This window comes from Bombyx mori, chromosome 11 (assembly GCF_030269925.1).
Source record: "Bombyx mori chromosome 11, ASM3026992v2".
Taxonomy (NCBI): Eukaryota; Metazoa; Arthropoda; class Insecta; order Lepidoptera; family Bombycidae; genus Bombyx; species Bombyx mori.
The window spans coordinates 10,177,830-10,195,726 of record NC_085117.1 but is presented as its reverse complement, the minus strand read 5'-3'; the positions used below and the strand labels follow the sequence as shown (position 1 = coordinate 10,195,726).

At 34.8% G+C, this 17,897-nt stretch overlaps 1 protein-coding gene across 1 annotated transcript; it reads left to right on the top strand.

The window, feature by feature from the left end:
• Positions 1 to 10: 10 nt before the first annotated feature.
• On the top strand, positions 11 to 16,978 carry Pdi (protein disulfide isomerase). The gene is given in 10 exon segments (NM_001043706.1): positions 11 to 261; positions 449 to 646; positions 980 to 1,251; positions 2,052 to 2,219; positions 6,615 to 6,724; positions 8,939 to 9,059; positions 10,835 to 11,001; positions 13,692 to 13,857; positions 14,226 to 14,315; positions 16,007 to 16,978. Coding segments are annotated over 10 exon segments (1,485 nt in total). The 5' UTR covers positions 11 to 116; the 3' UTR covers positions 16,055 to 16,978.
• The last annotated feature ends 919 nt before the right edge of the window (positions 16,979 to 17,897 follow it).

Here is a 17,897-nt window from a genome sequence, read left to right as displayed (position 1 = left end):
CACACATTCGACGCTGCCACGTCAAGTTTGGCAAAGGGAATGAAGTGGCGCTTTTCGGCATTTTACAGAGTTCCGTCTTCTGAGTAGGCTAGCAAAAAGGTGCCGATAATATCGAAATGCGTGTTTTAATTTTCACGGCTATAGCCCTGCTAGGGCTCGCTCTCGGAGATGAAGTGCCCACTGAAGAAAATGTGCTCGTTTTGAGTAAAGCTAACTTTGAAACTGTAATTACAACCACGGAGTACATTTTAGTTGAATTCTGTAAGTAAAACTGACTTAATACTTGTTTTTCTATGAAATATTTATAATTTTATTTCATTTTCATGCTGCAATTAAAATCCATCTGTAACTGGATAGATGTGTTTAGTAGACACATTAAAACTCGGCCGGCCGGTACCTGTATCACATCGCACGTCACAGTGTCATGACTGTACCGTTTTTCATACAGATGCTCCATGGTGCGGCCACTGCAAATCTCTGGCACCGGAATACGCCAAGGCAGCAACAAAGCTGGCTGAAGAAGAATCTCCTATCAAACTAGCGAAAGTTGACGCAACTCAAGAACAGGATCTCGCCGAGAGCTACGGTGTACGAGGATACCCGACTCTCAAATTCTTCAGGAATGGCAGTCCTATCGACTATTCAGGTGAGCATCAAGAATTGTTGTAAATGTACACAATTTTTTTTTTTTCAATTTTATCTTATTTATTTAATATAACACAATAATATCCAATCTTAAAATATAATTTATGTGTGCATAATCCTAAGCAAAATTTAAGTTCAGATATTTAGGCACCGTCTAAAGTTTTAGTGCTCTACATTTTATTAGGTATGCTGATAAATTATTCAACAGTAGTCTTAATGTATAGCAATTATTTCGTTTTCCAATAGCATTGAGTAGTTGTTGAATATATAAATAATGATTGCCTAACAATTAAAACATAAAAATCATGTTAATCAATAACCATGTGTAAAACAGGTGGTCGTCAAGCTGATGACATCATCAGTTGGCTGAAGAAGAAGACTGGCCCCCCTGCTGTTGAGGTCACCTCTGCTGAACAGGCTAAAGAACTTATCGATGCCAATACTGTTATTGTATTTGGTTTCTTTTCGGACCAGAGCTCAGCCAGAGCCAAAACTTTCCTTTCAACTGCTCAAGTTGTTGATGACCAAGTATTTGCTATTGTCAGCGATGAGAAAGTGATCAAGGAGTTGGAGGCTGAAGATGAAGATGTTGTGCTTTTCAAGAACGTAAGAAAAAAACTCAAACTTATCCAAAATATCATTTTTCATTTAAATTAATATAATAATTTCCATTTGGTACTGATTATATCGAAAATTGGTCAATGTATAACTATAATTTATTTGAGTGCTAACAATATAATTTTTATCCAAAGATGAGAGAATCGTATTTTGACACTTGGCTAGTAACTGCAATGTAAAAATGTTAACCGACAGATACTCACAACATCAGTTAAACTTTGAAAATAATAAGAGCATTAAAATATATATTATAAGATATAAAGATATTATTTTATATTATGCATAAGAAAATCTTGAATTGTAATTGTCCTGAAGTCACCCCCCATATTGTTATAATATACCATATTTTAATAATGTAAATCCTTGAACTAGTAGAATTATTTTGTCACCTAAAAATAACTTCAAATAAATCAAGATTTTATAACATTTTAGTACATCTGATTGAGAATTCAGGGTTATTTTGAAAGTGTCTCATAGTGCTTATTTGCTATTTATGAACATGGAAATATGAGAAATTACAAAAAAAAAACCTACTGAAAATATTTCTGAATGAACATATAGTGATGTTTCCCAAGTGCTCATGAGCACATCCTTCTTCTTGTGAGGATTGTGGAGAATACCCTGCAGTAGGTACCGGCTTGGCTGTGCCCCTGGCATTGCTGACATCCATTTTTGACAGTGGCGTCTTAACATCATATCGACCGAATGTTTGTCTGCCTATAATGACAATAAAAAAAATACTACATACATATAACATAACAAATTTAAATTGTAAAATTTGTTAATAGTTCGAAGAGAAACGTGTCAAATATGAAGATGAAGAAATCACTGAGGATCTGCTCAATGCTTGGGTGTTTGTCCAGAGCATGCCTACTATCGTTGAATTCTCGCATGAAACTGCTTCCAAGATCTTTGGTGGAAAGATCAAATACCACCTTCTTATCTTCTTATCCAAGGTAAGAATAAATTATGTTATTTATCAAACAGACATTGAAATATTGTAATCTGAAACATTTGAATAAGAGTATGTACAAGTTAAAATTATGCTACCGATGAGTAAGAAAATGTAAAAGTAAGTTAAATTTATTGACTGTTAAAATGTAAATTTTCTTGATAGTTTATATTGCTAAAAAGTATTTTAATTACTTATCAATTCGAAGTAAGAAATTCTGTTTCGAATTGGAACCGATTCTAATATATTGTTTTGAAATTATGGATGTTCGCCATTTTTATAATAGGTGTCTATAATAGGTTCTATGTTATTTAATCAATTGACATAGAAGTGATAGGCTGAGATCCGAGGTAAAGATTTTTTTTTAATATAAACCTGTGTGAAAGTTAATATTGCAAGTATTAGATCTGTAGTTATCAAAGATTCTTATGAGAGTAGATGAAGTGAACACCAAAATTATAATTTGTCAAATATGGCTTGATAAGTGAGATGGTTCCCAGAATAATCATTCTAGAGTTTTATTCGACAAATCAATTATAAAACAAAGTTGAAAAGAAAAATTTTACGCTGCCCACGTATCGAGCTACATTTAACAAACTATAGTTACTAACAGTTTTTTATTAATCAAAATCTTTAGTGGATATAGAAATAACAGATAGGTATGCCTGTTGTCATGCTCGCATTAAATTTAAACATTATTATAATAAGGTCAAATGAAGTCAAGAAAGTTAATAATAAAAAAAACCCAGTTACTGTGTACAATGATTACGTTATCAATGCACAAAGAGCATAATTATGGACTTAATTTGATACTCAATTATACGAACTGAACTGTGTGCTTAGTGCGAGTTTTTAACGTTCTCGACAGTGTAAAAGTAACTTATATTTGTATGCAGTTGGAACAGCGCCCTTAGTGGCAAACGTTCCAAGTCCATACAAATTTGATTTGACTTCTACGCTATTGAGAACTTAAAAAACTCGCACTAAGCACACTGAACGATGGCTCCCCTCGGTGTTACACCGTAACATATTTCCTTTAAACGCCTTTGCGTTTACCAAAGCCATGCGTTATCACACATAAATTGTGCATAGCGCAACTAACTGCCTTTGGAGATTAACACGGTAAAAATTACAAATAAGTTTATTAGTTTCTTACTAAATTTAAAACACTACTTAATACTAGGGTTAGCATTAAAAAATTTTTTTTTTCAAAAGCTATTCGAAGTGAAAGTATAGAAATTTTTCAGTATCAATAGACAGGCAGCAACATTGATCATTGTGAATTGCCATGAATAAATAATCGGTGCTGACAACACTGGTTTGATCGTGAGGTTTTCTAACGGTATTTCGTGTCAATGAGTAACCTATTTTCTATCTGTAAATAAAAGTCATTTAAGATCACGAAAGTAGATAGACGATACTTCACAGAGCTTGCACTTTCACTGCCACGTGATTGTGTGAACGACGCGAGTGACCTTTAACTGTTGAACTTTCACGGATAAGACGCGGTATCGAAAGCACAATTGGAATATTTTTAAAAGATAAAACGCAAAGATGATAAACACATATTATCGTACTTTTAATTCGCTGTAGCTTGATTGTTAAATAATTATTAATAATCTCCTCATAAATTATGTTAATTTCTTTTATAATAATATGCACATCTGTGTTTAACTTTATGATTTTGATTTAATTTTATGATACATATTTACTTTTCAATTTTTACGGCTAACGTTTCTGAGATGATCCGCGTTTAAAAAAAAAGTATTGTCAGTTGATTTATTTTTAAAGACTGAGATTTTGAAATTTAAAGCATCATCCTTGTGTACATAGTCAACTAGACATATATTATTTCGAGTCGTTCGTGTGCTTTTTTGCCTATCTGGTTTCCTGTATATTAATTAGTCTGTCGGAAACGGTGATAAAATTCATTCCAATTTAACATATAGATGTACCTACATGTAATGTCATTCAATATGCGTGGTCTGATTTCAATCGTAACTCCAATTTCTATACAAATTGACAATTCTACATTGCTGTATTCATTATGAGTTCTTCGTAACGTAGAGCAAATTAATATTTCAAGAATATCTAAAAAGATTTTTATCCGCTCGATATTTCTTTCTTGATTTATTCGGGTCCTCAATTTAAATTGCATTTTGGAAATGCATGTTTCATTTTGTTTCACATAAATCGAGTGAACATTAATGATGTTTGAGAAGCCCAGTGTATTCGTATAGAGTGGTGCTATTGTATCTAGATTACAATAATACGAGATAGCTTAAAAAAATCGAATAAAACGATTTTCACGTTAATAAATAAATATCATTATAATAAACATGAAATCGGCAAAAATATTAAACTGTGGTAGGCGTCGTATTGTGAGTCTGTACGGTAGCTATCACCGTTCTGCTCATTTTGGTCACTAAGCAGAGGGCAGCCGCTGTATAGTATAATTAGACTTTGTCTTATTTTTTTATCTAACGGTGGCGACATATCAAAATCGACATATCCTATATATAATGAACGTATATAACCATTTAGCACCATATGGTCCGTGAGTTCGCTTTTAATTCGTTATAATCCATTTTTGAACAATGATAAAAGTTCCACAAGGCAGCGGCTTGGCTCTGCCCCTGGCATTGCTGACGTCCATGAGCGACGGTAACCACTTACCATCAGGTGGGCCGTATGCTCGCATGCCTACAAAGGCAATAACATGTATTTAAAATTTTGGTAAAATTTTAATATTAAATCATTACATTCAAATGCCCGGAGGGATTATTAAATTTGTGAAAAATAATATTCATATTGTAAAATCTAAAATAACAAAAAATTATGTACATATTACATATATGTAATTAAATAGTAGTTTTAGTAGATTTACCTTATAACGTTTACAATGGGTCGCGTTATATAGTGCTCAAAATATTATTTCAAAAACTACGTGCAAAATTTGGTTCATTCAATTACCCGACTAATATAGAAAGCCTATCTCTTCATTAACCAATCAGAACAAATTACTTCTGAAAAAAAAAAACCTGATCTTGAAGCTGTCGTTCGTTTACAGTGTTATTTAAAATTGCACTATAAACAAACGTGGATAACGTTTAAAATCGCCTACGTGATTGTCTTAATATTGACGTAGGAAGGTAATCGTCCGGACGGGGCCGATGAACCCTGTCAGCATTCGGTAGCTATAACGGTGCTCCGACGTATCGAATGTATATTAGATGCAACCTTCAGCAATGAGTAGTGTCATTTGATGCCGCAATAGTGGCCTAAGCTTACCATAGTTATTATGCAGCAATGAGGTTTAAGTTTTAAGTGAAACTATGGATAGGCCGGTTTTACATCAAAATTTATTATATTTTAAATAAATTACAGTATACATAATATAAGCATGATTATGAAAAAATGTTTGGTTAGGACACTTACGCTGATGGCCTCAATTATAAAATAGTGTAAATTTAGCTCAAGTGCAAGCAAATTCACGCACAGACATTGAATATAAATTTTATAGCAAGCGAATCCTAATTTTTTTGCGTTTCGATCAATAAAAAATACGACACTACGCAAAGCTTGTACTGACTAAGGCATAATGTAGGACCACTCGAATGAATAGTATTTTAAACCTATTTGAACCTATACTATACTATACTACTATACCTATTTAAACTTGGTGAAAATTGCTTTGAAAGATTCCGTTACGTACGTACGTACCTATGTGTTAAGTTAAATCTTTAAAGGGTTATTAATAAAGGATAATTCTCATCTACTACAGTTTAAAAAAGAAACCTGGTTTTAAATAAATTGAACTATGTATATGTATGTGTCGGAGAAACCGCATTAACACCATGGTCAGACATCATAACGGCGAATTGCGTGATCGAGTTAAGAGAAATATTGAGTACACAAAACACGTTTGTTGTCTTAGAGCAATTTAGAAATCTTCTCTTGACGTTAGCAAACAAAAACGAATGACAGTTCTAGGGCGGAGGCACCGCTCTTCAAGACGGCTGGTTATGTTAAGTGTAAAAATGGCGTCTACGCTCGCCTTCATCGGCTAGGCTCTGTCGTAGCACGAAGTTAGCCGAGTTCCGACCACATCGCGGTCGTGTTGTCACCTCTAGGGAATCGTGCCGAGTTTCGTTTTGCTACCAAACTAATGACCGTCTCCGACATATTATGTATTAGCGTTTCGTGACCAACGCAACGGTGGCCCAACTCCGTTCGCGAGAAGCTGGAATAGCTCCTTAAGGTACTAGGGAATAGGTGGGGGGGTGGTTGGGGGGAAGTTGGCCTAGTTCATACCGAAAGTAAAAGTTAATCTTTTTTTTTTCTTTTTTCTGTACGACTTTTCGTGACGCCAACGAATAATTTTCGTGTATTTGTTTAGAAAAATGGCGATTTCGAGAAATACCTTGAGGATTTGAAGCCGGTCGCGAAGACCTACCGCGACAGGATCATGACCGTCGCCATCGATGCCGACGAAGATGAACACCAAAGGTAATGTTTTTTTTTATTGTTTACTGGGTGGACGTGATTACAGCCCACCTGGTGTTAGGTGGTTACTGGAGCCCGTAGACATCTACAACGTAAATGCGCCACCCACCTTGCGATATAAGTTTTAAGGTTTCAAGTATAGTTACAGCGGCTGCCCCACCCTTCAAACCGAAACGCATTACTGCTTCACGGCAGGAATAAGCAGAGCGGTGATACCCATCCGCGCGGACTCGCAAGAGGTCCTACCACCAGTAACGTTTAATACAAGGTCTACACTGAACACATTATGAGTATGCCGGCTGTTCTTGTTAGTTTTTACTGGAGCTAGGGCGTCCTATTTTTGCCGTGAAGCAGTAATGCCTTTCGGTTTGAAGAGTGGAGCAGCCGCTGTACTGTAAAAACTGGGACTTAGAACTAATGTGTCAAGGTGGGCAGCGGCATTTACTTTGTTGATGTCTATGAGCTCCACAGTAACCACTTAACAATAATCTAAACAATAAAAAAATAATCAAAAATCCGAAGCCTTATCTTAGAATCTTTATTAGGGAGGACGTAAAAACTTGAGAAAGTGTTTTTTTTTAAATTTCTTGTTCATCAACTGTCACATTACTTGAACTTTTCTGTGACTGACAAGTTCGGAGAAACGATTCACATAAATGATTAGAAACCAGATTGCACATACTACATCAATAGTGGTCGATTAATGCAGACTAGAGGTCCCCCAGTAGTCGAAATTGGTCTATAATTAATTGGAATTGAAAAGTTTGACAATAAATAGTATGCATTCATGCAAATAGTGTGTGCGTCAAATACATGGTAATATGTAGTGTGTGTAATGTTTTCTTTATTGATTTAATGTTTCTTTTATGCATTATTTAAAAAAAAAAATAGCATTGTGCACTTCTTCTCTATATTCTCTATAAGTGTGGGAAATTTCATACTCCTCCATCCGCGCAATTTTCGTAAAAAGGGATACAAAGTTTTTGCTTCACGTATTAATATATAGATTGAATACCTACTGTCATTTTCGTGTACTGATAATTGTTAGTTTAAAAAAAACTGTCGAAGGACGCGTTTAAAAACGTGTTAGGTACCTAACAACGGTAATCGTGATAGGATAACCACGAATTTCGTTTTAATCTAATCAAATCTAAAATAAATTCAATCAATCCGATGCTATCACTGAAATCCACGTGAGCGATAAAGTTTCCGTGAAAAATAGTCGTTGAACAGATCCTATGTGAATGTGAAATTTTGAATTAAATTCCATGCCTACATCCGAGAGGCGGGTCTGGCTGGTGCGGCGTAATTTGACCCCGCACTTAGGTAGGTACCACGGTTCTGCCTATTTCCGCCGTGGTCGGTCATGCGTTAAAGTTTGTAGTGAGCAAACTTCACGGGTTTTTAATAACAAAGACCCATAGTCCCAGCTCAGCGAGTTTCTCGCCGAATCTTCTCAGTGGGTCGCGATTCCGATCCGTTGGTAGATTCTGCGAAGCACTGCTCATGTTAGGGCCCGTGTTAGGAAGCTTTCTCAGGTTGAGTCCATGAGATCACCTGCCAGTCAGTGCGTAGCTGGAATGGCCCCCAGATTTGTCTTAGTGGATGGAGTAATACACATTGTAACGATTACGTACTTTGAGACACGCTAAATATCGGGCGGCCCGTGAAATTGTTTCCCCCAACTATCACCATAAAAATATGTAATTATTAAAGACACGTTTGTGTATGGATGATAAATTTCAACGAAGAAATTCGTCGTGTTTGATCTTATTTATTATTTCATACGCAAAAGCACGTTTAAAATATACGTTTCTAATGGAAATAACATCGAAATAGCTTTAAAATGATGTAGATGACGTTCATGATATATTGAGAGGCATTAGGAAGGGTGCGCATTAGAAACATCTATCTATCTCTCTCTCTCTCTCTCTCTCCGACGCCCGCGTCTACTATTGATGACGTCACGAACCAACATGTGGATCCAATAAGGTTGATAAATTTCAACGATTTCAAAGCGAAAAATCCTTTGATTTGTTGAAACACGAAAACGGTAAATAATATGGAGTAAATTCGATTTCACGTGCAGTGCGTTCGATAAATGGAGTCTATATGAAACATCAAATCGATTTTCACGGCCTATTTAAATAATAGCGTATTTTAAAACAGCCTTTTTCAGCTTAATTGACACACTTTTTTTTGTTTTCTTTAAATTAGGATCTTGGAGTTCTTCGGCATGAAGAAGGATGAGGTTCCATCTGCCCGTCTGATCGCCCTTGAACAAGACATGGCCAAATACAAGCCCAGCAGTAATGAGCTGTCGCCTAACGCTATTGAGGTAAAATTAAAAAAATATATATTCATAAGTTAGTTCTACTGTGCTCGACTACGACCAGCGTTGATTAAAAACATTATTTTGTTCCATCTATCTGTTGTACATTGACGCTAATGTATGAGAAAAATTCATTGACGGTAATGTATGAGAAACGTTCATTGACCCTAACCTAAAAAGTTTCAATTAAATTATGAACGATGAAATAAGTCTGAGACGACCACAAACACACAAACATAAAATATTTATTTTTTCAGTTTATCCAATGTTGAGTATATAAATAATGTATTTTGCGTACTATTGAGATTTAATTTCGTCTTTCTTCGATAAATAAATGTGAACAAGGAAATTATTATTTCAAAACCTAGTATTCGATAAAAGCCAGATGTGAATGCCAAAAAATTATCACTAATTTGAAAACAAAGAGTACAAAAAAAAAGGATAATAATTATTTTAAAAAACATTTAAATTCAACTTCCAGAGCGATATATTATACATTAGTAATCTATCTTAACAACGAGACCAGCTCGACCATAATTAAAAAGTATTTTCAAAATAACGGAGAAATCTGGGAACATACCAAAAATTGAGGTACTTGAGACCTTAGAACTTATATCTCAAGGTGGGTGGCGCGTTTACGTCGTAGATGTCTATGGGCTCCAGTAACCACTTAACACCAGGTGGGCTGTGAGCTCGTCCACTCATATAAGCAATAAAAAAAAATAAAAAAAAAATGTACAATCGAACATTGAACCTTCTCCTTTTTGGATATTGGTTTAAAATAAAAGTAGAACTATTTAGCCTACATTTTTGAAGTTGCATAGATTGTTTTTCACCGTTCAAATTAAGTAAAATTGCAAGTATCACTTATCGCCTTGTCATACAAACAGTTTACGATATAATGAGGCAGTTTATTTGTCACGCTTCGACTGTGTTACTAAATGTGTTAAAACGGTCATATGTTATCAGTGCGTTATTACACCCTTGCATTACAAAGGCGGGAAAGCCATTTAAAGTTTTAAAATTTGGAAAAAATATCATAATAAAAAAACTTCGTCAGCTATTTCAATGGAGTAAACTTAATTGATGTTCAATTAAAAACATCAATTCACCTTTATAATACATTTGATTCGATTTAATGACATAAGAAAATAAAATTTCACGTGTTTAATTGAGAATTTCGTTAAAAAAAAGGAATCGTTCATGACAATAACCATGTCCGTACGATCATGTACGGCGAACAGACTGCTTGTTGCTCGTGTGTGCCATTTGCTCTCATCGGAGAGTGGTATTAAAAGATATGTTTTAAAATTCTATACCAAGTTAAAAGAAAGTAGACAATTTTTTTAATATTTTTTTATTAATAGTTTTCGAAACGAAGTTCAAACTACACGTATATATTATGATGATGGAGTTATTTAGACAAATATTGTAAATAAGTATGTGTGCGCCGCGCCGCGCGCGTGTGTTTGTTGATCCGAGCATCAGCTGTTTTTGATTTTGTGTTTCATTGCTGTTTTTTTTTAGTAAAGTACATACCTATTTTTTATGAAACTACCTTTTCATTTAGCTGTACTAAGGTGATGGAGCGTAAATAATGCTAATAAAACATTTTAATAATATATTTTTTCCGTCCCATCATCAAAGGTGTCATTAGTACTATCGTCTGTCTTCGTTTTCGGAAGCGGTCTCCTAACCCCCGTTTTTTTTTTTTGGTTTCTCAAGGCTTCCGGAGGTTTAAATAGCGAAAGCTTTAGTTACACGTATAGTTTTCCTTTTAGGAATTCGTTCAATCGTTCTTCGACGGCACCCTGAAGCAGCATCTGCTGAGCGAGGACCTGCCCTCGGACTGGGCCGCCAAACCCGTCAAAGTGCTCGTCGCCGCCAACTTCGACGAAGTCGTCTTCGACACAACTAAGAAGGTCCTCGTCGAATTCTACGCTCCTTGGTAAGTCGATCGATTAAATCACTTTCGATCTTTTTCTTTTCTCATTATGTCGTCTTTTCTTATTAAAAGTGTACAATTACCAAAAATGTTCGAAATTGAGTTTAATATGCCGAATCTTTTGGTATCACCAGTATATATTTTTCTCATAAATACTATCAAAAGAGCATTGTTTAGTTTTAGCTTTTTTTTTCTTCTTCTATTAACAAAATTAATACATAATTTTAACTTACTTTAAATAACAGATAATGTAACTGGTAAAAAATAAAAAATAAATGTTGCAAAGGTGATTAATATTAAAAATATATCACATGGTAAACCTTTAAATCACAATCCTATAACATTGGTAAGTTTTGAGATTACACAGTTTTAATGCGAGAAGACGTTCCAGCATGTCCTCTTATTCCATTCAGACCTACCATACGTCATCTCTGCACTCACAACTTTCTATCTCGCATATCCCATTCTCTTCTCGCATCTCTTTCACACAGCCCATTCAAGTCATACGTCCCCCCTCTCTTTACATTACCGATCACTTTCGTACCCAGAGTCCCTTTTCTCACATGATGATCATGTGACCTTTTTTCGCATAACATGCTCATACCACGTTAATTTTTTTTCACGAATTTCTACGACCATATTGTCGTACTAATGCATCGAATCGAAACACGTCAAATGTCAGTTAAGCAACGTATATTTTAAGTTATATATTCAAAATGAAAAAATGATTCAAGGTAGGTATATAATTTATTATGATTTCTCGATAAATTAACGTAATGTCATGTTTTTCTGTGAATCACAAAGCGCGTTCATTTTAGTAACGTCTCAGCTATCAGTTTGAATGTATTCTTAAGTGATTTGTTGTGGTAAGTTCAGGTTTTGTTTTCGCGATTTTCCGTGACCACATTGCTGGTACCTATGACGCTAGCCCATCTAAACCAGTAGTCTGCTACTTGAGCGTATGGAAAACTCCAGAAATTAATAGAACATCGGATTTACTTTTTGCCATGTGGTTACAATTTCTTCTAAAGCCTATATGTATTCATAGGGTCGATATTTCGAGTGGTGTTCAATCCGGAGTCATTTGGTAGATTATAGTCTATTGGCTTCTAAATTGCTGGGAGTTTTCATGTCTCGACACAGAATGTGTTTTACTACAAAAAAACAAGACCAGGCCTTGCTTGGAGAATACTGCTCCGTCTCCAACATATCAGATATTATCTTATTTGACTCTATACAGAAGAGAGCTGTTCGAATTGTCGATACTTAATGAAAAGACTTCGATTCTCTGCGTGTTTTATACCGTTTGTTCCAAGGGCAATGCTCCGAGGAATTGTTATAGAGGATCTCATAATCTCTATTTTATCATAGCTCCACTGACGACCGTAGTAAAATTACTTAGAGTTGCCTGGAAACACTCCTTTACAGAGCGTCTCCACTGATATCTTTTGCCGCATACTGAATTAAACATGTTTTTCTTCAAACGAAGTTTGCTCAGCTATGACCTAGCTAGCATTTCTGATTTCTTTAAACACAGTTATTAGCTCACCAGACGATTTCAACCTTAATGACAGTTTTCATTTGAAATAATAAGATTGCTTGTATTGTTGAGAAACAATCAGGTAAATTGCGTAACACCGCGTCCTTACTCCAGGACAAGGTCGAGTGTCTCTATGTGAAGTAGAGCCAATATGTAATCTAACATAATATGATACATCTATTATGAGATCTCTATAATATTGTATAATAAAATTTACACAAGTGCTATTAATTCAGTTCGTTAAGGTGTTATTCAGTTGATTTCGTACGAACAATTAATTTTTATTTGCCGACAGAATGTGACAATTTTATTATGACTTGTTCACTGGTTCGGAAAATGAAATGTTTATTTTTATTACAATATGAAAGGCAGGATTTTTATTTTAATGAAATGATAATGAGGCTATTGTTTGTTTTCTTCATTTATCACATAGAATATAGTAAGTAGTATGAAATGAAATACCAAAATAGTTTTTAACCGTATTAAATATTAGATTAGCTTTATGTTTTTATGTTAAAGTAAAATTTATCAGAATTCAAATTCCGGTAACATATTAATGTGTAATATTGTCAATTTCAGTTAAGTTTTTTAATTGTTATTTTATCAAGATTATCTTAGTTATAGATTGATAATAATCACTGTCCTTATAAATAACAAACAGTTATTGTATTTCCATGAACGATAAGGATAGTAGTAATATTGCTTTAATTATCCTTGAAAGAATCGCTTGCCAGATCACAAACATGCAAAGTGGCCTATCTTCATACTTGCGCGAGATTGTCGCGCCGTTACATTAGAATTTTCGAAGCGATTACGAAATTCGCGCTCTCCACGATCGACTTCTACATTGTTCTAATATTAAAAGGAAAACAGGTTCGGGTACATTTAGTGAAATGACGTGTAAGTTCACCGTTAATCGGACCCCTATTGTTCTGTGAAGCATTGCTCGTACTAGGGCTAGTGTTAGCAACGTCCTCAGGTTAGAGCCCCGTGAGCTCACTTACTCGCTCAGCTACGCTGGCCTAACTTCTAAAGGCTACCAGTTTAGGTAGAAATAAAAACCCATTGTTTCTGTCACGAAGTGGTCTTGGGTCGCGCTCAGATCCCAGAGTACTTGTCTCCCAACATAAGAGCATTTAATTTTGTTTTATAGGTGCGGCCACTGCAAACAGCTGGTCCCTATCTACGACAAGCTCGGCGAGCACTTTGAGAACGACGATGACGTCATCATTGCCAAAATCGACGCCACCGCCAACGAACTGGAACACACCAAGATCACGTCCTTCCCAACGATCAAACTTTACAGCAAGGACAACCAGGTGAGAGATGTGATTCAGACGAAATATATGAGCTAACAAGTGTGCTAGTAAACTAATGAAGGGTTTTAAATCAGTTTTTTTTTTTTATAATTTTTTTTCTCATACGTCATTATAGAGTTAAGTAAGTCCTATGGTGGCCATATAAATGAATAAAATTCATTAATTTGAAAATTTGATTAACACAATTTGTACTGAAAATGAACTTGAAAGATGTCTTTCTTTTATTTTAACAGCCTACAAGAATTACTACTTACTACTAGCACTAGGTTTAAAGCATTAAAAAAAAACATACGATTCTCAAAGTTTCGATATTGAATATTAAAAAATATTGTTTTTTTTTTTTTTAAAACGAATATTGTTTTGTTCAGGTCCACGACTACAACGGCGAGAGGACACTGGCCGGCCTCACCAAGTTCGTTGAGACCGACGGTGAAGGCGCCGAGCCAGGACCTTCTGTGGTGAGTTCTCATAATTTCTTTATTTGTTTTAGATATATTTGGCACGTTGACTGCGTTTTATTCGCGACTATTCCCTAATGCCGCAGTCAAAACTTGGTGCGTAAGGCGACAAGTCCACATTTCTATAAGTATGGGTACATTCGAAAACATTTTTGAGGCCTATAAGGTCAATACATAGCGTAAACAAATCCAATTTTGCCTTGGAAAGACCTCATACGTACTGGCTAAAAATCCCTCATATAGTCTCGATGCTAAAAAGATAGTTTTTTTTTTAAATCCAAAATGCTTCGATAGTGTGGAAGCAACACTTAAAGACTGTTAATTTATAATTTTAATCATATTATTATGTGAATAAAAAAAAGGTGGAGTTTTTATATTCGTCTGTACTTTTTTTAAATGTGTTGTCACAGAACTTTTGGTGATCTGATTTTAAATATTCTTTTTTTTATATCTTCGTGCTTCTCTTGTGGTCCCTTTTACATTTTATTAAGTTCTAACTAGTAATTTTCGAGTCATTCTTAAGAATTCACAATTTAAATTCGACTACATTGATAATATCATTTTTTACTGGTGGTAGGACGTCTTATGAGTCCACACGGGTGGGTAGGTACCACCACCCTTGTCCATTTCTGCTCTGAAGCAGTAATGCGTTTCGGTTTGAAGGGTTGAGAAGCCCTTGTAACTATACTGAGACCTCATAACTCATATCTCAAGGTGGGTGGCGGCATTTAGGTTGTAGATGCCTATGGGCTCCGGTAACCACTTAACACCAGGTGTGCTATGACCTTGTCCACACATCTATGCAATAAAAAAAAATAAAAAAATTAAATTGATGAAGTCAATTTTCATTATTGTTGCATGTTGTTTTAAACATAAACCACAAAACAAAACAAGTCAAACGCTATCATTAAACCATTAATTAGTATTAATACGCATAACATACAATAAGCCGGTACATTTGATTTGTAATTTCTGCAACGCTGCGTGTTTGTTTTCGTCATGCGCGTTCTGTAATTATACGCTTTCAGTTAATGATACGGTTTGGTTAAATTATTATGGAACTTGAAACTTTGTTACATTTACATTTTGCCAATTACTTCTTCAATACATTTAATGTAATAATAATACTGATGACATTAGCTTTTGAGTGACTTGACTTGTGAAGTTGTTGTGTATGGTAAATTTGTCATATTGAATTGTTTCTTGTGTTTTTTATTTTTTTGCTTTAATTGGTGAAAGAGCTCAGCGCACCTGGTGTTAAGTGGTTACTGGAGCGCATAGAGATCTACAACGTAAATGCGCCACCTACCTTGAGATATAAGTTCTAAGGTCTCAGGTATAGTTACAACGGCTGCCCCATCCTTCAAACAGAAACGCATTACTGCTTTACGGCATAAATAGGCAGGGTGGTGGTACCTACCCGCGCGGACTCTCAAGAGGTCCTACCACCAGTAATTACGCAAATTATAATTTTGCGGGTTTGATTTTTATTACACGATATTATTCCTTCACCGTGGAAGTCAATCGTGAACATTTGTCGAGTAGGTACGTATTTCATTAGAAAAATTGGTACCCGCCTGCGGGATTCGAACACCGGTGCATCGCTCAACACGAATGAACCGGACGTCTAATCCTTTATTTAGGCCACGACGACTTCGAGTTTCTTAATTTAATGTCGTTTTCTTTCGCAGACCGAATTCGAAGAGGAGGAAGATGTGCCTGCCAGAGACGAGTTATAAACACTTGGCCGCGGCGCCCTCTTATGAGACTTCCATAGAATAGTACTGTATAGTTATAATTATTTACTTTTTATACTTACAAATATCTGCATTTTGTTCGCTAGACTGTTTGTTGAATTGTTCTCTAAATTGTGTTGAAGTTGTTTGTCTATTGATGTCGTTTCTCAACCTTTTACTACGTAATTGATACTAAAATATTCAAAGATTGGCCACCCCTCATATCGCTACCTTTTAGTTAATTTAACAAAAATCTAAGTTCCAAATCCACTGCCGTTCAATATTTCGAATGCGAATCTTATTTTATGACACGGTGCGACGAAAGTTTGAGAAACGATGGCATATTCTATGGGTTGTTAGTTACATACGCACTTGATAATTTATGTCGAACATTCGTACAACCAGTGACCAGAGAGAGAGAGAGATAGAGAGAGTACACATGAAACTGATTATCCGCTTCATCTATGGACACGGATCTCGTGCGAACTGTTGAACTTAATTTAAATGCTGTTTCTGTTCGTGACTCCTTTGTGACGTCAGCGTCGTTAGTTGTAGCAGCTGTATTTATAATTTCTGTATCATAATGATCGTCTTAACATTCCTTAGTACAAAGATTAGTTACATCGAACAAGTACGTGTTTTATACTCGTAGATAATATTGGCGATTATTTTGTACTTCTTTTTATATTATAACCATCACAAGAAATAGATTAAGATAAGATCCAGTTAGAAAAATACTAAGTTGTATTTTTGTAATAATTTTTTTTTAAACTAGACATTCTGAAACTTAATACTTGTGTATCTCAAATTGGATATGTAATTTTCTATATGTCATTTTTATTGTAAATAATCAGGATAGCGTATCTGCCAAAACTTTTGTGTATCAGTTGTAGATACAGAAATTGATAAATAAAATGAATAAAAAAATAATTATAATAAAATGTTTTTATTTTTACGCCTTTTTGATAGAATTTCCTATATAGTATTTTTATACCTATATGGTTAAATGCCTTACATAATGTAATCGGTCACTGGGGCCCATAGACATCACAGCTTGTATGTTATTGTGAAATAGTATTGCGTAAGCTGTCGCACCCTTCAAACCGAACCACACGACTGCTTTGTGGTAGAAATAGACAAGGTGTTAAGTACCCACTCATGTGTGTTAACAATACGTCCTGGTATATAATGCAATAAATGCTGGACGGTGATAAATGATACGCTGGTACAGTACTCGAGAAAGTTGGTAACCGTTGTCCGATGAGTTATTCGCATTTTAACACTAGATTTAAAACTTATGTTTACAATTAGTTACGACTTCAGAAACATTATGTCCGAGTCAAAAGTAGCATTATGACCTCTGTCTGTTTTCTCTTCTTCTATCTAGTATTTTAAATTTACTCTTCATACAAATATAAAATATCATTAAAAAGATTTTTTTAAACCTTTTAAAATTAAGGAATTATTAGTTTGAGCATTAAATAATGTACCTCACACGGCTTGGTACTTCTAACCAGTGTAAATAGATAAAATGGAGTTAGGTGTCTTATAATTTCGAAATTATTTTTTTAGCTTCTATGATTTTTTATACTTGAATAAAACTAAACCAAGCAATTACTAATAATCTGAATTTTAAATGATAAAACTTCGTTTATTAGTACTTAATACAGAGTAAACTTAACTTTTTTGAACTGAATTTGTTAGAGATTTTGATGCATTTGTTATAACATTAAAACACTAAAGCATGTTCAATTAACTAAACAAGCTAGAGCCATTGTTAATACATCTACGACATTATGGCGTTTAGCTGCCTTTGATTTTATAGGCCTCCTGTCTACTTAGTATT